Source organism: Monodelphis domestica, chromosome 6 (assembly GCF_027887165.1).
Source record: "Monodelphis domestica isolate mMonDom1 chromosome 6, mMonDom1.pri, whole genome shotgun sequence".
In the NCBI taxonomy this organism is placed as follows: Eukaryota; Metazoa; Chordata; class Mammalia; order Didelphimorphia; family Didelphidae; genus Monodelphis; species Monodelphis domestica.
The window spans coordinates 7,384,944-7,406,829 of NC_077232.1; the positions used below are offsets into that span (position 1 = coordinate 7,384,944).

Here is a 21,886-nt window from a genome sequence, read left to right on the forward strand (position 1 = left end):
GAAATTTAAACATTGGCGGTAAAGAAGTCAGTCATGAGAATCCCCAGGTATATGGAGGCTAGGCAGGGTATATGCCCAATCCAGGCCATAGGGCTAAGGAATATCAAGGGTATATTCCCCTCTGACTCCGACACAAACCCATCTGGATTTGGCACCTCCAGTCACCAGTTAATTATCTGTCACTGCTGCTTGCTTCCCCAGAAAGACCCCAAGCTCTCGAGAGCTCAGACCAGGCAGGAAAGCAGACACTGGGTTTAGATAGAAGAACTTCATTTTCTCTCTCTCCCTCCTTCCCGATCAACCCTGGGACCCCGGATAATGCCCCTCCCTGTACTCTGCACGCTGATTTCTAGAAGCTTCCAGCTCTGTTCTCCCTTCTTCCTACAAAGGCTGCTCCATTCGGATCCTGGCCAGCTTCCTGGACTTTGAGGACCTGGGGAGAGACAGAGGGGTTCTTCTTTCGCACCTAGGCTTCCTCCCTAGGAGCTGCCTCCTTGGAGCACCCCTTCAGCCTGGGCTAGCAGCAGGAAACTCATCTACTTCCAGGAGAGTTTCTCTGTCTGCAATATGAAACAATAGATTGGATGAGGTATGGCAGTGCTCTGGTGGGCTCAGAATGTAGGCAATACTTGGGAGGTCTCCTCTTTCCTCCATCTGCATCCCAAACACTTGGAAAGATCCCATCAAGTTTCTCCAGCCAGGGTCAGTCCCATGCCCTCCCAGCCCCCTGAGTGGTAAATACAGAAGTGACTCTCTTGCTGTCATCCAGCATTCATGAAGCACCTACTATGTGCCCAACACTGTGCTAAACCCTGGGAATATAAAAGAAACAAAAACCAGTCCCCGGTCTCAAGGAGCTCACAGTTTAATAGAAGAGACAATATACACCAAACTACAAACAGATAAAATATAGACAGGATTAACTGGGTGTGATCTCAGAGCGAAGGTACAAGAATGAAGGGCTGGGCTTTATACCCAAAGTAAGATTTTAGCTGAGAGTGGAAGGAAGGCAGAAAAGTTAGGAAGTGGCCAGGAGGGAGAGCATTCCAGGCCTGGGGAACAGCCAAGTGAAAACTTCATCAGTCAGGAGATGAAGTATTGTTGCCAAGGAGCTACAGAGCTACACGCACTCAGAAGGGTTCTACTCCCACTAGCCCTGTGGCTTTGGGGAAGCCTGGGGGCTCTGCTCCAGGTCTCCTTTTCTTCCCCCTGTGAAGTGAAGTGAGGGGCTTGCTCTAGACTTGCTAAACCTCTGAGGAAAGCCCAGATCCCTACCTGCGTTTTGGGGGGACTTCCTCAATATCGTCCTTCAATGCTTCAGCCAATAACTGGTCCTCATCCAAACCCAGGGCCGACAGCACCTGAGAGAAGCGCCTGTTCACCGAAAGCCGGGCATTGTTCTGTTAGGGAGACAGAGCTCCTGAAACCAGTAGGAGAAGCGGGATGCCCCCTCGGCAGGTGGCAACTGTCAGGCTCCCCTCCCCAGTCTGGGAGGCACAATGAGGAACTTCTAGACTTTATAGAGTGGAAGTTCCTTGAGGGCAGGGAACAGTTCCATTTTTGCTTTTGTTTCCCCAGGCCTTAGCATAGTGCCTTAACAAAGACTTCTTCATTGATGGATTTCACTGATTGATAGAAGGATGTTGGGATAGTCCTGGAATGGGCAGAGCTGGGAGGGCCCTATTCCGAGGAGGAATGGACCTTGGACTTAGAATGTGGAAGGGCCAGTTTTATCCTTCCCCACTAACCCTACTTCTTCCCACTTCTGTGTCTGTCCCTGGCATCAGCACTAGCCCTGCATTCATTCTCATCATCTTGGGGTTCTTCTGGACTCCTTCCTGTCCAGTCTAACCCACCTCCCCAGCAACCTTCTCTGTTTTCTCCTCTCTAATCCCAAAACCACCACCTGAGAACAGGCGTCATTTCCACCCATCTTTGCATTCGCCTGCTAATAGGTAACTTTCTCCATTCCCCTCTCCTATCCCTGTACCTACCTTCCTCCTCTGAAAACCAAGGAAATTGGGATACGTCTGAGCTCCCTTAGCTCTAAACCAATCAACTGTGACCCTTTGTGCCCCTGCCAGCATCATCTTCTTATTCATAGTCCCACTAGGGTCACTCCTCTTTTCAAAATCTCCAGAGGCTCCCTACGGCCTACTAATTCAGAATTCAAATGACTTCGGAGGTGAAGAGCCTTGAATGTCCTCCGCCATCTGCCACTGTTCTACCTTTCCAACTGGATCACGCTGTCCTCCCAACCCTCTGGCTTAACCAACCTGGCCTGCATCTTCATGCCCTTTTTTCCAACTTTGTTCCCACCATTCTCCTTGTCTGGAGTATCCTCCTTTCCTCTCTGGTATGTTTCCCTTATTATCATCCTTTAAAATCCAATTCAAAATGTTCCCCCCTCCAAGAAGCCCCTTCCCCTTTCCCACCAGTTGGAAACAACGTGGATAAGAATCTGACCCCCTCATTTTGCAGATGAGGAAACTGAGGTCAGGCAGGCCTGAACAGGGGACAAGTGGCATTTTTTCAGAGAGATCTTATCAATGAGATGGAAGTTCCATTGGAATTTTTTTTAACCCCTTAACCTTCTGACTTAAAATCCGTACTAATTCCAAGGCAAAAAAGCAGAAAGGGCTAGGCAATGGGGGTGAAGTGACTTGCCCGGGGTCACACAGCTAGCAAGTGCCTGAGATCACATTTGAACACAAGACCTCCCATCTCCAGGCCTGATGTTCTATCCACTGAGCCACCTAGCTGCCCCAGAAAAAAAGTTCCATTCTAACTTTGGAATATTTGTAAGGCATCCCCCGACTAGATGCGAGTCCCCTGAAGAGAGCCAAGATGAGTCCCCAGCCCTGACCCAAAGCCATGCTCAAGGCAGGAGCTTATGTGTGGGATCCTGTTGGAAAGACCTAGGGGTAGGGGTGGTCCTGAGGAGTTGGGGGAGAAGGGGCTGCAGAGTTGGAAAGATCTGGTTCTCTTGGCTCCAGTCCTTTCAGGTTCTGAGGGAGGGAGGGTCCAGCTGAGGCGAGAGCCCTTACTTGCATGGCCTGCTGAAAGAGGAAGGGGCGGTTCTGCACTCGCTGGTGGATACCCTGAAGCTCAGCCTTGTACTCTGCCAAACGCTGCTTCTCCTGCTGCCTGGCTTGGGAGACAGGGGTGGGGGTTGGGGGGAGGGGGATATCACCAGAGTCAGAGCTCAGCCCAGAGACACTCAGCAATGCCCCTCTGCCAAGAAACTGGGATTTGGCCAGGCTCAGGGGACCTTGCCCCAAAGGAGAAGCCAGGGTTATACAGGTAGGAAGCAAAATGAGAAGATTTGAGGCCACATCTCCCTGGTTCTAGAACTAATACTCTAAGCAGCTGGGTGTCAGTGGGTAGAGTACTGAGCCTGGAGTCAGAAAGACCCCAAGTTAAATTTGCCCTCAGATACAATAGCTGTGTGACCCTGAGCAAATCAAGGAACTTCTGTCTGCCTCAGTTTCCTCCTCTGTCATATTATAAAGCACTATTATTACACACTGAGCCTTTTTATTTAGCAGGGGAAATAGTACCCTGAATGAAGCAGCACTTTCCCCAGCCCCATGCAATAGTCAGTTTTGAGATCAGTGACCACATTTTATTTCTATATCCCTTTGCTTTCCGCACACAGTAAGGTTTGTGGAATCAATGAATCCGTTGTGGAGAGGAGCCCCAGATTTAGAGCCCGAGGACTCAGACTTGGATCTCCCTCCTCCCAGCAGCAATTCCCTCGCTGTGTGATCTTGGGCCAGATGCTTCCCCGTTCTGGGCTTCAATAGGCCAGAACCAGGCCCCAAGACATTAGAGCATTGCTATGGTCCTAGGAGACTGTGTTTTCTACCCTTGACCCTGCTGTTGCTGCCATCATGGCATCAGTGAAGGGACCTGGACCCACAGGGCCCTATTGCTGCTGACCTGATCAGCCCTGACCTTCTGGAAAGTGGAACATCCCCATGAGGGCTCTCCCACTGAAGAGGAGAGGCACCTTTTTCATTCTGAGATGCTGTTCCCTGTAAGGGAACCCCAGAATAGGGTGCGGGGGTCCTGGTCTGTGTCCAATGACAGCCAGATGGAGCATAGACTGGACTGATAAGAGTGGAGAGCCAGCTGAAGGCTAGAATGTTCACCCCAGGCTTCCTACTCCCTCTCTTCTCCCAGCCTGGGCTCCTTGATGTCTCCCTATTCCCCTCCTGGCCATGGAACTCCATAGGGGGCAGACTTCCATGCCTCACTGTTCTAGCTCCTATCCAAACCCCTGCCCTGAGTGCTTTCCTCCATCCTCCTCTCAAGAGTCTGCCCCTTCTCCCCACTCGACCCTCAACTGAAGCATCCTCCCACGTCATCTCAGTGCTGGGAATTCTTCCACCCCAGCTATCAGCTAGCCTCCCACCCTTGCCAGCCCCTAGCACTTTCTCCCATTTCCTACCCCCAGCACCATCCAGAGATTTTCTCCAACACCGCTGCTCTAGCATGCTCTGGCCCTGACCCACCTCCATCCATAATCTACTCTGTTTCCTCAAAATTTTGAGCATCACTCCAGACCCAACTCAAGCCCTCTCCTCCTCTAGAAGCATTTCCTGCTTCCTTCAGGCCACTCTGGTCCCCTCCTGTAATCTGACCCAGCACCAGTGTAAGGCTGCCTTGTAAACTGTCTCAGCGCCTCCTGCTCCCAGGCCCTGGCTCTCCAGTTAAAGTGGACGGATGTCCTCAAGTTGGGTTCTTCTTTTCTCCCCATGGGCCCTAAAGCTTCAAGCACAGGCTCCTTCAGGGGCCAACTGGGCTCCCATCTCCTGGGAGGAGTTTCCTCCCCCACCCCCCACCATGGGGGTGGGCACCTGAGCTCATCAAGCTTGCGATTGGATGCCCCAGACTCCTTGGACCTGGAAGGCCCATAGGCTGCCAGGCACCGAGCCAACTTCTTCCGAATCCGGTGTGCCTGAGCTTGGCGCTGCTCTGCCCTGGCTCGTTCCTCCCGCTGCTGCCGCTCCCAGTCCAACATCAAGGCCCTGGGGAGAGGAGGAGAGAAGATGAAGTGAGCCCCTAGAAGAGGACCAAGAACCCTTCTGACCCAGATGCCCCCTCTGCCCAAACTGCCTTCCATCCAGGAGGGCTGTAACCCAGGTTCTCAGCGTCAAGGTTCAGAGACTGCAAGGTCTGTCTTGAAGGGGAGGCAGGGAAAGAGTTGGGGCGCCTAGGCGACCTGACTCCCATCTCCACTACACCCATTCTTCCTTTCTTTGGTAGGTGCGTGCTCAGGTGACCCACAGGCAGAGGCACTGGCGAAAGAGGCCAGGACGAAGCCAAGGAGTCGTGATCCCAGAGGACCAAAGTCATGGGAGGAAGGACGTGGTGGGAAGACTGAAGTCAGGCAAAAGTCAAGGGAAGCAAAGCTCGGGGCACTCAGGGAGGCTGGGGGCAAAGGAAGGAAGCCAGAAGGACCTCCTCTATGGGTCAGCCCTCAGGAACCCTCTCCTTTGGTCTCTTTCAAGCTCTTGGGGAATGACCCGTCTGCTTCCCTATCCCCAAACATCTCCCCTTCCCCTCAGCTTATTCCACTTTTCTTTTTTTTAACCTTTCCTTCCATCTTAGGATTAATGCTGTGTATTGGTTCCAAGCATCAGAGCAGTAAGGGATAGGCGGTAGGAGTCAAGCGACTTACCCAGGGTCACGAAACTACAAAGTGTCTGCGGCCAAATTTGAACCCAGGACCCAGACTTCCTTCAGAGCCCAATTCAAGTGCCCCTACCTTCCAGAAGCTTTTCCTAATGAACACTTCTCTTCCCTGTCCTCTCATCCAAGAGAATGGAAGCTTCTTGAAGAGCCTGGCTTCTTCCCTGCTGCCTCCAAGCAGACCTCCAGCTTCTCCATTCAGAAAAAAAACAACCAACCAACCCCCACCTCTTATTTGATGCTACCATCCCCTTGAGCTAGCACCCTCTATTTCTCCCTTTCACATCCCAAATCCTAGAAAATGCTCATGACAACGCCTGCCTCTTAATCCTTCACATTCGACTTCCAGTTTCATCCCGGTGACGGCCCTCCCCAGGCTTCCCCTTGCTGTCCTCTGTGGCTGCGCACACTTGCCCACCCTCTGCCCGAGCATTCCCAGGGCTCTGGGCCATCAGACACAGATGTCTCCATTCCCCTGCCATGGCGACCTCTCCATCTCCACTGTGTGGTTGCTCATGTCCCCTCCTCACTGAGCCCTCACCAGGGGTATCTCCCTTTTCTGCTATGACCTCTGGGTGATCTCACGTATGCCGGGTTCCATGACCGTTTGTCCCTTGCTCCATCCCGAGGCTGTCACTCATCACCAGCCTCGCTAGACACCCCATTGCCCTTCGCCCACCCCCAGAGCTCCAGCCGGCATCTCCTGGCCCCCTTCTTGCAGTATCTCGAGCTTTATTCACCGCTTTTCCCGAGACACTTCCCACACGAGGTCTTTCTTCCATTCTCCTGTATAGTCTTCGTATGTAGTTTGTACCCAGTTATATTTGTGCATGTTGGAGCTGCCCTTGGAAAGTAAACTCAACAAATAAATAAATACATTTTTTTTAAAAAAGGGGGATAGCTGAGTGGATGGAGAGTCAGGCCTAGAGCTGGAAGTCTCGGGTTCAAATCTGACCTCAGGCACTTCCTAGCTATGTGACTGACCCTGGGCAAGTCCCATAACCCCCATTGCCTAGCTCTTACCGCTCTTCTGCCTTGGAACTGATACTTAGTGCTGATTCTAAGATGGAAGGCAAGGGTAAAAAAAAAAGGTGAGTTCCTTGAGGACAAGAACTGTTGCGTTTTTGCCACCTCCTACTCTCAGGGCCCGGCTCTGAGTCCCAACAAGCACTGGGCCTCCCAAAAAGGCCCTGAAAAGAAATCAGTCCCAGCCCTCCAGGAGCTCACAGTCTAATGAGTGAGGAGCCTCAGCCTTCTAGATCTGGAGCTGAAAGAGGCCAGAAAGGAGTCAGGGAGTCCTTTTACAAATCAGTCTTTAACTGCCCCCTGCAGAAGGGGGAGCGATAGCCTGGGGGGGGGGGGCAATCCCTGGCTTTGCCATCATCCTTGTCCAAGTTTCTGGGGTACTTTATAAAGTGTGCAAAGTGCTCCCACCCAGGTATGATCCAGGCTGAACCTCATACCAACCCTGTTGGGCAGATATTATCATCCCCATTTTACAGATGGGGAAACCAAGACTTCAGTAATCAGCAGGTAGTCCCCAAGTATTAAGAATGCCTACTGTGGGGGCAGCTGGGTCGCTCAGTGGATGGAGAGCCAGGCCCAGAGGCAGGAGGTCCTGGCTTCAAATATGACCTCAGATACTTCCCAGTTGTGTGACCCTGGGCAAGTCACTTGACCCCCATTGCCCAGCCCTTACCACTCTTCTGCCTTGGAACCAATACACAGTATTGATTCCAAGAAGGAAGGTATGGGTTTAAAAAAAAAGAATGTCTACTGGGCACAGACAGAAGTGAAGATTTCCTACTATGTGAGCTACTGAGGTCTTGAGGTAGGACTTGAACTCAGCCTAGAATAGCCTTCATCCTAGTGTGTCTTGCTGGCCAGCTTTCATGGCCTCCCCATAGCATCTCCTTCCTCCAGGAGCTTTCCTTAGGCTCGGCATCCCCCAGCCCAGCAGACTTGGCTCATTAGGTGAGCTGTAGACGGGGAAGAAGGTGGCCTTGCTCTGGCTTTTCTCCTATATTCACAGAGCATAATGTGCCTGAGGTGGGCAGGACTTGGACCCCCAGGCTTCCATCAAGGGGCTGCCCAGGTGCCCCCTCCCAGTAGGGAAGCGGGGTTTAGGGTCTGGCCGAGTGACCTCGGGGCGTTACCCAACATCTAAGAGGAGGGGGTGAAACCAGAGGGCCTCTCTGTAATACTGCCTCTTCTCTCTCTTCGAGGATGAGCATGTGTAGACGCATACGCAGGTCTAGGTGGTAGGGAGTGGCCCTTTGGCTTCAATGGCAGCAAACCACAGGTGAAGAAGCCCCCACCCAAGGCAGCAGGCATACTCTACCCAGGTAGAGACCCTGAACCTGTGGATGGCCCAACAAACAAATGAGTGATGGCTGTGGGGGCAGGAGTCCCTCCTCTTCTTCCTTGGGTACCTGGTGGCCTCTTGGCGCTTTTGGAAGGTTTTGGTGGTGCTCCCCATGGGCAGGAAAGACTTGACATCCTCCCACGCCTGGCGCTTCTCTGCTTGGGGTTGGACCACATCCTGGACAGGGCCCTGGACGGCTGATACCAGAGAAACAGAAGTCAGTCCCCCCCTTCCCTGTCTCCCCTTCCCAGGCAACTCAAAGGCCTGCGTCCCCCTTTGGGACACCCCAGGCCATGCCCAGAGTCCCTTTCTTTGCCTCCATGTAGGTTTCCAGGGAACTGAAGCTGGCCCCTCCAGCACGCTAACGTTGGCAAGGGGAATATTCCACATCACCCCCATAGCTCTGCCCTGTGGGGGTGGGGGAGAGCCCTGGGGTTCAGTGCCAACCCACAGTCTAAGCAGCACCAAAGGCGTCCTCAATCCAGCTTCTCAAGACAAATGCCAGTAAGTGGAGCAGCGCTAGAGAGAGCCCTCTTCTCGGGATGGGTGAGGCGAAGGGAGGGTGCAGCCTGGCATCTCCCTCTCCTAATGAATGAGCCCGACCAGCAGGCCACGAATTGCAGCTGCTGACCACGCAAACGCCAGTGGAATACCCTGTATTTGGGCATGGTGCTGGCCCTGGGAAACCCGAGGCCTGGGCAGCCCTCTCCCCACATGGCTCCCTGCTCCGTGCCCCAGCCCAGGACTCACAGTAGAACCCTAGCTCCTTGACTTCCTCCTGTAACTGCTTCAGTAGATTCTCTAGGTCCGTGAGCCTCTCTGAGTCCTTCAACTTTGCTGACTTCCTCCCAAATCCTCTAAGGAGGGCGAAACCAGCCAGATGGAGGGCCTTCCACTTCCTAAGCTGGCCCATCTCCTCTTCTCTGCTCCTGGTCATCAGTGGGGGACAGATTGACTGCTCTGAGGCCCTGCCCACTTCATCCTCTGCCTCTCTTTCCCCTCCAATTTCTTCCCAAAACCTCATCCTCCTGGTTATGGGCAAAGACTTTCCCGGTGGCTGCTGCCCCTCACCCTCTGCTTCCTCTCTGGTCTTGGTCCTTGTGCCCAGCTTCTTGGACTTCCACCTTTTCTCAGGAAGTACAGAAGAGGGGTAGAATTCCTGCTTGGCCTCAGGCCCCTCCTCCCCCCTGCCATCTTGGTCTTCTTGCTGTCCTTGTTCCTGGCCATCTTGACTGTCTTGCATTTCTTGCATCTCTTGGAAGCAGACCTCGGGGTCTATCCAGGTTTTCAGCTGCTTTCTTATGTCCCGACATCGGGCCTCCATTTTCCAGTATAATGGGAAGTTGACTGGCTGGGCAGCTGGGGGCACAGCCTTCCAGCGGGACTTCCGAGGGACTCTGGCAGGGGGCAGGCCTGCAGTCTGGGCCTTCTTGGGCTGCGAGGTGTGGTGGGAAGAGTTGGGGGAGGCTGTGGCCAGACTTCGGCCATCCACCAAGAAGCTCTCCCAGGCCCACTGGAACGGGAAGGAGGGCTTCCGAGGACGTGGTGGGATGAGGCTGGGATGGGGAGAAAAACAGCTCGTCGGGACACGGGCATCCCAGAGGCCCAGATACCCTCCCTGCACCCCCCGCTACTCACTCTTCAGCCTCAGAAGGCTCGTTGCCCTTCTTGCCCTTGCCCATGGCTGCATCCTTCTTTCTGATGTTCCCCGCACTCCGAGCCCTGGGTCGGCCCTGGATCAGCACGGCATCTCCACTTCCAAATGTACCCTGGAGGGGAAGTGAGGGGCCTCCGTGAATACTCAGCCCTTAAGAGCGGCAGCCCTGGCCCCCCAGAGCAGCCCTCCCATGTCAGTGTGATGCCCAGAAAGGGGCAGGCTGTCACCTAAAGGTGGGCAAATGTTAGCTCTGGGGAGCAGGAGAGCCTTCATTCAGCCCAGGGCTTCCAACGCTTTTCGCCCCGTGAATTCCCGGGTTGTACACATCAGAGGCCCTGCGGCCTAAAGCTGGGAAGACTCCTTGAGACCATCAAGGACCTTTCTGCTTCTTGGGGGACCTTGTCCACCCCTTTCTGCCCTGGGCCCTCATGGACCCCAGCATCCTGGTTCCCAGCTCTGGTTCGAGCAGTTAGAAGGCACGAAGCCACCTACTTGATGGGCCACAGGCACTCCGGACAGGAGTCCCAACAGTCCAGCAGCTGTGGCTTTTTCGGACGAGGCCGAAGAGACCCGGACTCGGGCATCTTGGTTAGATTTCACAGCAGAGGTAGCCAGAATTGACTGTTGATGAGTCTTAGGAAGGAAGTCTCTTGTCCCATCCCCCCTTGTCGGAACTTTTGGCCCTGGACCATCTCTATGGAGACCAACAGGCTGCCCCGGAGGCATGGCAACCCGGCTCACCTCCCCCCTTGGCCTTCCTCCCCATGATCTCCTCATCTTGGCTGTAAACTCCCTGGGCAAACCCAAACTGGCTGCCTCCTCGCCATGGAGCCTTTCACGGCCCAGACGTGCCCTCGGCCAAGGAGATGGACACCAGGAAAGGGAGGACCTCAGAGAAAGCCTCGCTAGCCCAACCTCCTATTTTTTTCAGAGGAGGAAACTGAGGCCCAGAGGAAGGAAAACTGGCCCTCACCACATCCCAGCTAGTGGGCGTCAGAGCCAGCATTTGAACCCAGATCCTCCAACTCCATGATCCTTCCCACAGCATCGTGTCATGTTCTTAAATGGTGATTGAATGGCCCATGGAATCTTGGGCAAGTCCCTTCCTCCCTCTGGTCTCGGTTTCCCCATGTTGACAATAAAAGTGTCAGATGAGATTGTCACTTAAGGTCCCTCCCCCCCCTGCTCGAAACTCTTTGTGGCGCCAGCTTGTCTCCTCTCGACCCTCTTCCTGAAATGGGGAGACGCCTTCTGTCCGGGCATTGCCCGGGGCCCCTGCCCTTGGCATGGTCCCAAGGGTTACCTGGGCATCGTGGCCCCTGCCAAGAACTCCCTATGGGACCTTGGGCAGTGCAGGGGCAATGGGGGAAGGGAGGGAGGGTTGAACCTTAGCCACGGAGCCTGGAGGGGCTCCCAGAGGCTGAGTGCTTTGGACCCGATTCAGTCATCAGGTGAGGGTCAGAGTAGACGCACTTCTGTGCCAGCTGGCCTGTCTGTAAAAGGGCCCTCCGGGGGCATTTGGATTCGAGATGAGCTGCCTGGAATCATCCCAGGGGTTTGTGGCTTTCAAAAGCCTTCCCTGCCTTGCAGGAGAGATGGGGCCATCTCTAGCCTCTTCTTGCCTTGCCTAGCCTGGCATCTCTGGGCCTTCTAGCTCGTGCTCAGAGCTGCGAGGAAGCTTCTCAAGCCCAACTCCTCCATCCCTGAGCCAGCAGGCATCCCCTTTTGAATACTGCTGACAGAGACATCCAGATTTTGCTTGGAGACTTTCAGGGATGGGGAGCTCACCACCTCTTCAGTCAACCCATGTGGCTTGTAGCCATGGGGGTTAGGATGTGAGAGGAGACAGTGTGGCCTTGAGTAGGCCACGCATCCCTCCAGACATCACCGGCCTCCTCCCAGGAGCTGGTTGAGGTGGCCTCTGGGGCCACTTCCTGCTCTCACTCAAAAAACCTTTCCATTCCCATCCTAGACTTTCTTCTCCAGTTGCATCGGCCTTATCGTGGCCCCTCCTGACTGCTCACACACCCCAGCTAGTCCTTGCTTCTGGGTGCTCTTTCCTTCTCTGCTGCTCCTCCAACAAGCTCCTCGAGGCATTTCCCCAGGCTGTCCCCTGTGCCTAGGTCACTCTTCCTCCTCACCCCCCCCCCTTCCTGGCTTCCCTCAAGCCCTTCTACAGGAGGCCTCTCCTCATCCCCTTGCAGGTGCACCTTCCCTCTGAGGCGGTCTCTGACCTCTCCTCTAGAGCGTCTTTGTCAGGCTGGAGGCTCCTGGCTTTGTCTTTTTCTTTACCTTTCTTTGGACAGCCGGATCCATACTGGGGTCTAATGAAGGCGGACACCGGCTTTCTCAGCCTTCGAGGCTCAACAAAAACGCCCCTTCTTCGGGTGAGCCCCCAGCCAGAGGGGGGCCGTCTCTTGGGAAGATTTCCCGAATTCCTGAATCCCTCCGTGGACTCCAGCCCTTCTTCCCTGGTTTGATCCCTAATCGCGTCTGTCCCGCTCCCAGCCCAGGAGCTGGGCCACCCTCAGCAACCAGGAAAGCCCGGCCTCTTGCCGGGCACAATCTGGGGGTCACCCAGGATTCAGGCTCTGCTCCCCAAAGCCTTTGGCAGAGAGGAGACAGCCGGCCAGTGAGCCATCCTGCCAACCGGACTGCGGGGGGAACTTCTGAGACCCTTGAGAAGACACTGTAGCCTGAGGAGCCATGCAGGGAACAAACCCCACGTCTCTCCCTTCCCTTCCCTTCCCAGGCGGTTCCCCGCCAAAGCTAGAGCCCGGACGGAGGAATACTACGACTACGACTACTAATACTGCACTTGAAGGCTTGCAGAGCACAAATTTTATTCATCTTATCCTCCTAACAACCCCTGACGGAGATGCTATTCGGACCCTCGGATCACAGATCCCTGGAATTTGCAGGGACGGAGCTTGGATCTCCGGGTCCAGAACTCTGGGCTGTGGCTCCCCCTAGTGGCCTCTCAGCAGAGACACAGCGTGGTGCGGGGACTGGCAGCCTAGAGCTGGGTGACTGGAGGCGGCTTTACATTTTACATTTAAAATATAGATTTCCCAGTGAGGTGTAATAAGCCATTTAATGTCCCTTTCTGAAACGATAAGACACACCAGACAAGCCATTTGGCCTTGCTCTGGCTCAGTTCCACAAGGTTCCCTCCAACTCGGTCCATGATCCTATGAAATAATAAATTCTGAGAGGAATTGCGGGTCGGCTACGGGAGGGGAGAGAAAAAACATGAATCTTGTAACCATGGAAAAATATTCTAAAATAAACATTAAAAAATAACTCTGAGCCTCAGTTTCCTCATCTATAAAATTGGGATAATAATATCTTCATGAGCTACCTCAGGGAAGCCGGGTGATGCAGTGGACAGAGCCAGGCAGACCTGAGTTCAAATCTGACCTCAGACACATCCTAGCTGTGCGACTTTACCCTGTCTGCCTCCATTTCCTCATCTGTCAGATGAGCTGGAGAAGGAAATGTCCAGGATCTCTGCCAAGGAAACCCCAAATGGGGTCGTGAAGGATGGGCCGTGACTGAACCGACCCCACAGGGCGCTTTTCAAATGAGGAAGCTGAACCCCAGAGCCGTCCTGCCTGGAATATCATCCTTACCTTGTCCCATCCCCTCCAGACAACTCCTCCTTGAAGCCTTCCCTGATTCCTTCTTAATCAAAGCCCAAGTGCCACAGCCGCAGCTGCTTGGCGTTTGTGGGGAGCCCAATCAGGTCAGCTGGAGCCCCCGAGCTTGTCCTGGTTCCCTGTGCCTGTGAGAATCCACCCAGAAGGGAATCCCGGGCTGGCAGTTTCAGACGGAATGATGGACCCCAGCGGAAATGACAGTCCCGGTTAGGTGGGCTAAGCAGCGCCTCAGTCAGCTGAAGGTCCAGCTTCCAAGGCAAAAAGAGGGGCTCAGCTGATGGTTGGTACTAAAAAACCAAATCTCTGAATCTGTGCACTGAGTCGCTGAGCCTGCCGGCCGCAGGGTCGGAGCCTGGTCCTGCAGGTACTCCAAGACCCAGCTCCAGTCTCACCTCATCTAGGCCGAAGAGCCCTGGGCATTGAGTCTCTGTAAGGCCCTGGGAACCCATGAAAAGGATCTGGGGTCCTTAGGGGACCAAAAGCTTAAAATGATCCAATGCCATGAGAGGGGAGCCAAGAACGGCAGTCTGGAGTCTGGTCCAATGGGGGGAGGGGCAGAAATCTAGGGTCCCTCTTGTGTTAGAGGGCAAAGAGACTCCACACCGACCGGGGGGTGCTCATCCGGATGGATGGGGCAGAGCCTGCCTCCCTCGTGAACAGGCCCCAGTCTCAGCCCATGACTTGCTTTGGAGACCTCTAAAAAGCCACCCTCAGGGCGGCAGCTGGGCGGAAGGGGGGGACCCCAGGGAACTTCAGGGTGCAGCCACCTCGTGTTTAGGGGAGGCCTAACTTGACGCCCGCTGCCCGAGGGGGGCTGCCCCTCTTTCTCGCTTATAAGCTGTCCCCAGGTGAGAACAGGAGAGCAGCTCCAGAAGTGGTCAGGACGGGCCTCACCGGCATTGTTTAGGCACCTGGTGCCCAGGAGCAGAGGGGTGGCAGGGACCCTCCCCCAGTGCCACAGGCCCAGCTGTCCCCAGCCAGCCCTCCAAGCCAGCACCCTTCCCTGTTTATGTCCCCAGGGCTTGGCCTAGAGTGAGCACTTAATACTGATAAATGCATCTCATCCCTCCCTTGCCTCCACCCTCCTCAGGAGAGAAGATGGGTCTCTGGGGAAAGGAGCTGGGAGCGCTACTCTAGAGGAGTGAGTGGAAAGACCAGGACACAACGGGCATGGGACAACCCCAGCCAATATGCCCCAAAGTGCCCCACCATGCCCTCTGCCATCCAAATCTGGCTTCACTTCTGAAGGGGAACAGCAAAGGCCCGAAGACGTGAGTTCAAATTCAGTTGAAATGTGCCCCAGGGCCTCAGTTTGTCCATCTGTAACAGGAGGAAGGGGTTGGCACGAACAATCTCTCTAAAGCAATGGCCTTGCTCTCACCAGGCTCCACGCCTTCCCCCTCTGTCTGTCCAGGGAAGCCTGTGTACCCCCAGACACTTCTAAGTCACTGGTGTCCAGAGTTTTGCTGGGTGTCTCCCGAGTGAGCCTCAATCCCTGGATCCAGGGTGGATGCAGAGACAGAGAAGGGAAGGAGAGAGGAGGGCAGGCCACTCCCCACTGAATGAACCCATCAGGGAAGGCCGTCCCGGGTTCGAGGATCCTGGCCCCGACAGCTCCCTTCTCTAGGCCCGCACTCTGCAGCAGCCGTGGGGGTGGGCTGAAGGAAGTGGCTGAGCCAGGGTTCCGGTCCCAAACCGGGGCTTCGTTGCCACCGATGGCTCCGTCGGGCCTGGGGGTGGCTGCACCCAGGGACAGAGGGGGAGCAGAACACTCTTGCTTCTTTTTAAAAATTTTAATAAATTTAAGAAGGCCCTCCCCTACTCCCCCACCTCACCCCCAGCCACTAAATGGACTAAATGAGGGTGGAGGGTGGGAGGAGGAGGTGGGGAGGGCCAAGGGGAGGGCCTATGAGTCATAATCTTCTTCTTCTTCAACAGCTGTGGGGCCAGGAGGTGCTGGAGGCAGAGGCAGGGTCGAGGAGAAGGGGAGGAAGGGGGCTGGGGGGCTGTGGGGAGAGAGACAAGGAAGGAGACACAGTCAGATTAGCTGCCCAGCCTTGGCCAAGGCCAGGACCCCTGACTGTCCCCAGCAGGACCCTAGCAGCGAGGGCCAACCAACATCTACAGGGCTCTGATGGCCTGTGCAGTGGGCTGGGGAGTGCTCAGCCAGAACCACCTTCTGCCCCCTGCCCCACCCCACTGCTCGGTGCCCCAGGTCAGCCTTACCTCTGGAACTGGGCCGTGGGCCGGCTGGGCTGGGGTGGGGGCTGTGGCATCTCCTCCTCCCCATCTGTCTCTGTGTCTTCAGAGTCGTCCTGTGGGTGGCACGATAGAAAAAGCTTCACCCAAGCCAGCTCCCCTGGAGCTCAGGGGAAAGGGGCCACACCAAGTGCTCAGGCACCCCAGGGAGGGAGAGAAGGGAAGGCTGAGGACGGCAGAGAGGTGGCCTGAGGCCTTGGGGAAGGGGGGGCCTGCTCAGTCCTTCAAGACACAAACGGGCAGCAGCTCACCTCCTGCTCCGAGTCTGTCCCTGACTGCTTCTTATCTTTCCCTTTTCCTCCAGCACCACCGTTTTTCCGACTACTCCCAGGCTTCCGGCCCCTAGAGAAGAACCATAAAACTTGAGGGACCCCCAACATTCACTCTTCAGAGGGAAACTGAGGGGACGGTGAATACTGGGACCTAAACACTCCTGGATGCACCAGGTCCTGCGTGAGCCACTCGGGGCACAGACCCCCACAGCAGCTGGGCCTGACCCCCAGGAACTCTGTCAGCCACCATTGAGAGGATCCCCAGGAGTGCCACACTAGGAGAAGAGCCCGGAGGACCTTCTCGACACAGGCTCAGCAGCCGCTCTCAGCCCCTGACCACGCAGACCCTCGTCCCGAGAGATGACTGAGGAGGACTCGGGCGACTCTGATCCGAACGGGATGGTCCCTCACTTAGGAGAGGCCTGAACAATGAGGTGCAGGTGTCAGTGTGGCAAAAAGGGGTCGGGTGATTCCATGTGTGCGTGCGGGGACTTCAGTAATGACCTGGTGAATCCCTGGCAAAATGGCAACATGGGGAGACCCTCCCCCAAGTGCTGCACGCTTGGCTCTGGACTTTTTCTAAAGGTTCGTCAATTCTGCTGACTTTTTCCTTTCAAAGTATTATCTGTCATCTGTGACCGATCTTTGGGAAGACGTGGGAGGGGGCGCCTTGAGAAATCGGGGTGATGGTAAAGAGAAAACGAAGTGGCAAACTTGGGGGAGAAAGATTTGGGGCTTTATGGTGCCTGGCACATGGTAGGAGCTGGCCACAGGGCTAATGGCCCTTCTGCTTTGTAGGAGAAGTTAAATTCAGAATGATTCTGTGTCCGAAACAAAATGCCTTCTGGGGGTGGGTTGGGGGGATTCTCCAGAGCGAAGCCCGCTCTGTGCCCCCTTACCTTCGGGTTCCCTTCTCTCCATCTAGATGGTTATCTTCCCCATCTCCCTGCATGTCTGGCACGGCAGCCACCAGGTCCTTCAAGAAATCAAACTGCTGCTCCAGCTCAATGCACTGTTTCCTAGAAGGGGAGGCCACAGGGGACTGAGCCCTTCTGTCCGGGGCTCCAGGGGGAAGAGAACGAAGGGGAGGGAAGGGTGGGGAAGGGCAGGGGATCTATCTGCCCACAGACTTCTGGGCAGGAGGCCGCAGGGACTCTAAAGATGAAAAACTGGAAGGGCCCTTCCTGGGACAGAGCAAAGGGAGGCCTGGAATGGGGAGGGGCCATCTGGAGGCCAAACAGAGATCCAGACCTCAGAATTTGATGATTTTGGCAAAGTGAGAGGCAGAGGGAAGGGGGTGAGGCAGGGGCTAGAGAGGGGAATGAAAGTGGGCCTTCTGGGGCAGGAGTCCAGCCTCCCTGCCAGGACTCACAGGTGGGAGGTGGTCATAGTCTTGGCATTCCGAGACTGGGTCACTTGACAGGCTTTCTTTAGCAGTGATTCCAAAAACAGTTCTAATGCCCGGGCTGAGGGAGGGCGCTGGTCAAGAAAAACCAGAGAACCCCGACCCAGCCCTGAGCCCCCGGCCCCCTAGAGCCCCAGGTCCTCCTCCCCGGCCCCACTTTCCCCATCCCGCTCAGTCCCAGCCCTCCAGCCCCTGGGGGCCCAGGATACAGATGATGACCGGCACTGCCGCGGCCACTTTGCCGATCTCCTCGTCCGTCTGCATGATCTTCTTGATTCTGGCCTGTGGGGGGAAGGGGGGGCAAAGAACCGCTTTGAGAACAGGCGCATGGACGCCCCGCCCCAAGAGCAAAGGGACACGGGCCCGGGGAAACCAAGGGGGTACTGGTCCGTAGGGTCCAGTTATGGTGGGAGGACAGAGGCAGCAAGTGTGGGGAGCGGGTGGCAAAACGATGGCTGGAAGGGGGAGCCGGGGGAAGGGGACCTGAGAGCGCTGGGGGCGGGGCTCCGGGGTCTTCAGCCCCGGTAGGGGATGAAGAGATGGGAAGAAAATCGGGGCCCGGGAGAAGGAGTGAAGGGGGCGGTAGGAAGGTGGCTGCGGGGGAGGGCGAGAGGGGCGCAGGACTTGAACGGGGCTGCCTCTGTTGTGGGGGATCGGGGCCCCGGGGGGAGGGGGCGGCTGCGGGCCGGGACGGCCGGGCGAGCGCGGGGCCGGAGGCCCGAGGGGGCCGGGAACGGGGCCTCACCGGCGGGAAGCGCGCATTGTATTTCTTCTTCTTGCTCGGCATCTCGGGGCCTCTTCCTGCCGCCGCCGCCGCCGCTGCTCTCGCCGCACCTCGGCCTCGGCCCTCCGGCCCCGGCCCCGGCTCCGGCCCCGGTTCCTCGGGCTCCTCCGCCGCGGGTTCTCAGGCTCCGGCTGCGGCCCTGCCCGGGTCCTAGCGCCGGGCTGCCTCCTGCGCCTCCGGGTCCTAGCGCCGGGCTCCTGCTCGCTCCTCAGGGTCCTAGCGCCCTCTCGAGCTCGCTCGGGCCCTCTCTGCTCCGCAGCGACCCGGCACCCGCGCTCCACCTCCCATAGACGAGCGGAGGAGGAGGAGGACGGCGCTCGCCCCGCCTCCCTGCTGCTGGAGGAACGCCCTCAACTGCCCCGCCCTCAGCCGCGCTCAAACCGGGAGCCTCCGCGGAAAGGCCACGCTTCCCATTGGCCGCGTCCTCCGCCACGTCCGGATGAGTCCCGCCCCCGGCCCCCTCGCTGACTGTTCCCCTACGGCGGCCGGCGGTTGTCGATAAAGTTATTGTTGAGGCGGCAGGCGGCCCAAGATGGCGGCGGCCGTGGGGTGGGCGGAGCGGAGGGCCCGCGGCGGAGATGAGCCCCGGAGAGAGCGAGGGCCGGGCCGGGCCAGCGCAGAGAGGAGCGAGAGGCGGAGGTGACCGGGCCTCGAGGGGGAGGTGGCGGGATCGCGGGGCGAGAGGCTGTGGCCAGCCGCGGGAAGCCGCGGGGAGTGTACGGGAGCCGGGAGGGGCCAAGGCTGTGGGGGAGGGGGAGGGGGAGGCGAGCGGCGGCGAGCGCCCCCTCGGGCGGGGGAGGGGAGGCGGAGCCCGGGATGAGTCGGGGGAGGAACCTCCGCTTGAGGGGGCGGGGCTGAGGCCGGCGGGGCACTCCGTGACCCAGACCTCCCAGCCTGGGAGTGCTCCAGGGATTCCTTTGGGCTTCAGTTTCCCCTACTGAGGCTTTCAGACTTTTACGGTCTCTTCCGCAGAGAAGCCTTCACGGTCATTTCTAATTAATACTAACAAGTATAATGACAGTGGTTGGCCATGGACTTCCCCATGTTAACTCATTTGAGCCGTTACAAACGGGGAAACTGAGGCTTGCTCAGAGTCTACAGCAACGTGATCCCGCTGTTCCACCCAGCCTTCCGTCTTTAAGGGGTGGTAGATCTGGCCCCAACCCTCACTTTCCAAAGTGGAGCAGGTCTTGGCCAGAATCCCCCTGGGGGCCCCCCTGGGGCCCTTGCTGGTTCTGCAGGCCTCACCTTTCCCCCTCCCTTCAGGATAGAGCTGCTGGAGGAAGAGATCCCCGTGGGGAACCAGGAGGATGGCTTCACGGCGGAGCACCTGGCGGCAGAGGCCATGGCAGCAGACATGGACCCCTGGCTGGTCTTCGATGCCCGCTGCACCCCACCCTGCGAGCTGGACCCCTGGCTGGCCACCTACCCTCCTTCCCAAGTCTCCCGCTACGGGGGCCCCAGTGACCCCAACCCCAAGCCTGTGGGCTGGATCGCCGTCTATGGGCCCGATTTCTCCCCCGGAGCTGGGGATGTCCAGGGACTCCAGGGGGCTTGGGAAGCCCTGCAGGCCAGCGGGCGGCCCATCACACCTGCCGTCCTGCGGGAGCTAGCCCTCACCCACCAGGTCCTGACCGGCAAGTGGCTGATGCACCTGAGCCCCGGCTTCAAGCTGGACCACGCATGGGCCGGCATCGCCCGGGCCGTGGTGGAGGGGAAGCTGCAGGTGGCCAAGGTGAGCCCCCGAGCCCAGGAAAAGGAGCGGCAGGTCATCTGCGTCTACACCGATGACTTCACAGACCAGGAGGGAGTGCTGAAGGCTGACTCGGCCATCCGGGCCGCGGGGGTCAAGTGCCCGCTGACCTACAAGCCGGACGTCTACACCTACCTAGGAATCTACCGGGCCAATCGCTGGCACCTGTGCCCCACCCTCTACGAGAGCAGCTACCACCTCGAGAGCGACCCCCATTGCTCCCGGGTCTTGGACCGCCTCAACAACATGGCACTGACTTAGCTGGGAGCCTGGACATGGGGCGGGCAGGGCGGAGACAATCATTCTGGCCGGGCCACTGGCCACCCGCCTCCTCGGCTTTGGGCACCGGCCTTGGGCACCGGCCTTGGGCCTCAGGAAGGGGGAAGGGCTGCCCCCTTGGCTGGCCTAGGCAGCTGGAAGCGGGCACGATGCCACCCCCCACCCCAGTGTCGGCCCAGGTGATGGAGGCAGAAGGGGACCCTCTCCCTTGGAGAGCCCCCGCTGAGCTCCTCCCCTGCTTTGAGCTGCCCCACCCCCACCCCTGGCTGCAGCAGCACAGAACCCTGTTAGCTCTGGGGAGAGCAGTGCATCCTGGGAGTTGTAGTTCTGACTGCACCTGCCACTAGGAGGGGCACCCTGCTAGGCCCCCACCTCACCCCTCCCTCCTGGTTTACCAGTTTGTAGATTTGGGTGGCAGCTGGTTGTATCAGGTTTGATGAGGACTGGTGTTAGAGGAGCTGCTGAGGTCGGAACTAGCCTAAGGACCAAGACCTGGGGAGCCTCTGCTGGCTCCCATCACCTCCAAGCTCGGCCCGGCATGAAAGCCCTTCACGACCCAGGCCCCTCCTTCCTTCCCAGCATTCGGACACTTTATTCCCTTCCTTGAACTCCACAACCTCCCAGTGCAGTGCACTGGCCTGGCTGCCCTTGCACAGGCGGCACCATCTCCCGACTCCGGGCCTTTGTTCTGGCTGTGCCCTGTGCCTGGAATGTTTTTCCTTTTCACCTCTGCCTCCTGCCTTCCCTGGCCCCCTTCAGGACTCTGCAGAAGGCCTTTCCCTTTACCCACTGTATATATCTTGTGTCTACATAGTTATTGACATGTTGTCTCTTCCATTAGAATGTGAGCCCTTTGAGGGAAGGGTCCCTATTTTTTGCTTTCCTTTGTACCCATAGCACTTAGCACAGTGCCTGGTGCCTCATAAGCCCTGAATAAAAGCTTGTCGACTGACCAGTCCTGTGATAGCTTTACTCACTCTCCCATAGCCTTCCAGTCCCTCCCTGACAGCTAGTTAGGGGTTTGCTTTCATGAAGCAGGGAGGCAGCATAGCTCTTATCCCCATTTTACAGATAAGGAAACTAAGGCACAGATATCAGGTGACTTGTCCAACATCACCCAGCTGCCAGGGTTGCAATTCCAAACCCAGTCTTCCTTTTACTCTATAATATTTACCTCTGAGTCAAACTTGGTTTACGTCAACAAGCAATGACTGTGTTCCCATAGAATATATAAGGATCTCTACCTTGTTCTGCAGGGGAGGGAGTTGTTAATTAAGCAGATCCTATTCTCAAACCAGTTTGTACCCAACAATTGAGGACTCACCCCCCCCCAGGGTGAGGGAGCCCCTTATTTAAGCCTCGAAGGAGGATGAGGAGGGAAGACCGTCCCAGGCTCAGAAGGTTCTGGACAGGTGTGGATTTGAAGTCACCTCTTGACTTGCTTGCAGTATCTTGTGAGAATCCTCGGGGGATCCTTGAAGACAGAACGGCTGACTCCCATTCTGTTCAGTGACCTGCTGATGAACACCGAGAGACGGGTGCTTGCCACCCAAGAAAGGTGCTGGCTACAGTCATGGAAAACCCACACAGAATCCAATTGCTTCACCCTCACCCTTCTATCCTAGAGTTGGAAAAGGGGTTTGAAAAATCAATCCATCCCTTTTATTTTGACACAACAGCTATTTGCCAGTGACCGGCCCTCTGTACTCCTTAACTTGGTGTTTTTCTCCTCAAAACAATTGGATTGTTAACAGGG

The 21,886-nt window shown here is 56.7% G+C and overlaps 3 protein-coding genes across 5 annotated transcripts; 1 reads left to right on the forward strand and 2 right to left on the reverse strand.

The window, feature by feature from the left end:
* Positions 1-253: 253 nt before the first annotated feature.
* Positions 254-10,807, reverse strand: TSGA10IP (testis specific 10 interacting protein). Of its 3 annotated transcripts, none has more exons than XM_056801313.1 (8): positions 10,693-10,807; positions 9,701-9,831; positions 8,813-9,618; positions 8,130-8,259; positions 4,863-5,033; positions 3,048-3,147; positions 1,276-1,400; positions 254-433 (listed from the first exon to the last, which is right to left on the reverse strand). In XM_056801313.1, the coding sequence occupies exons 1-8, from the start codon at positions 10,765-10,767 to the stop codon at positions 382-384; spliced, it is 1,590 nt and encodes a 529-aa protein (XP_056657291.1). In that variant the 5' UTR covers positions 10,768-10,807; the 3' UTR covers positions 254-381. The 3 variants fall into 3 exon arrangements, with proteins under 3 accessions (XP_056657291.1, XP_056657292.1, XP_056657290.1); XM_056801314.1 differs by lacking the exon at positions 10,693-10,807 and adding an exon at positions 10,212-10,460 and having other exon boundaries at positions 9,134-9,618; XM_056801312.1 differs by lacking the exon at positions 10,693-10,807 and adding an exon at positions 10,212-10,460.
* Positions 10,808-15,156: 4,349 nt separating this feature from the next.
* DRAP1 (DR1 associated protein 1) lies at positions 15,157-18,255 on the reverse strand. Its single transcript, XM_056801316.1, has 7 exons — positions 18,060-18,255; positions 17,524-17,596; positions 17,282-17,375; positions 16,809-16,928; positions 15,889-15,979; positions 15,605-15,693; positions 15,157-15,384 (listed from the first exon to the last, which is right to left on the reverse strand). Exons 1-7 carry the CDS (start codon positions 18,099-18,101, stop codon positions 15,285-15,287), a joined length of 609 nt encoding a protein of 202 aa, XP_056657294.1. The 5' UTR covers positions 18,102-18,255; the 3' UTR covers positions 15,157-15,284.
* Positions 18,256-18,418: 163 nt separating this feature from the next.
* Positions 18,419-21,083, forward strand: C6H11orf68 (chromosome 6 C11orf68 homolog). The gene is made up of 2 exons (XM_056801315.1): positions 18,419-18,737; positions 19,365-21,083. Exons 1-2 carry the CDS (start codon positions 18,631-18,633, stop codon positions 20,110-20,112), a joined length of 855 nt encoding a protein of 284 aa, XP_056657293.1. The 5' UTR covers positions 18,419-18,630; the 3' UTR covers positions 20,113-21,083.
* The last annotated feature ends 803 nt before the right edge of the window (positions 21,084-21,886 follow it).

What these genes read in the sequence shown, in the direction of transcription:
- TSGA10IP (XM_056801312.1), bottom strand. Translation starts at nt 10,445, where the DNA reads ATGCCTCCGGGGCAGCCTGTTGGTCTCCATAGAGATGGTCCAGGGCCA. An exon ending in GAGTGCCTGTGGCCCATCAA is followed by an intron (nt 9,832 to 10,211) that starts GTAGGTGGCTTC and finishes CTTCCCCTCCAG; the next exon opens with GGTACATTTGGAAGTGGAGA. An exon ending in CGCAAGCTTGATGAGCTCAG is followed by an intron (nt 3,148 to 4,862) that starts GTGCCCACCCCC and finishes CTCCCAAGCCAG; the next exon opens with GCAGCAGGAGAAGCAGCGTT.
- DRAP1 (XM_056801316.1), bottom strand. Translation starts at nt 18,101, where the DNA reads ATGCCGAGCAAGAAGAAGAAATACAATGCGCGCTTCCCGCCG. An exon ending in GGCAGTGCCGGTCATCATCT is followed by an intron (nt 17,376 to 17,523) that starts GTATCCTGGGCC and finishes GCCCTCCCTCAG; the next exon opens with CCCGGGCATTAGAACTGTTT. An exon ending in GGAGAGAAGGGAACCCGAAG is followed by an intron (nt 15,980 to 16,808) that starts GTAAGGGGGCAC and finishes GTTCTTCTCTAG; the next exon opens with GGGCCGGAAGCCTGGGAGTA.
- C6H11orf68 (XM_056801315.1), top strand. Translation starts at nt 18,631, where the DNA reads ATGGCGGCGGCCGTGGGGTGGGCGGAGCGGAGGGCCCGCGGCGGAGAT. An exon ending in GAGAGGAGCGAGAGGCGGAG is followed by an intron (nt 18,738 to 19,364) that starts GTGACCGGGCCT and finishes CCCTCCCTTCAG; the next exon opens with GATAGAGCTGCTGGAGGAAG.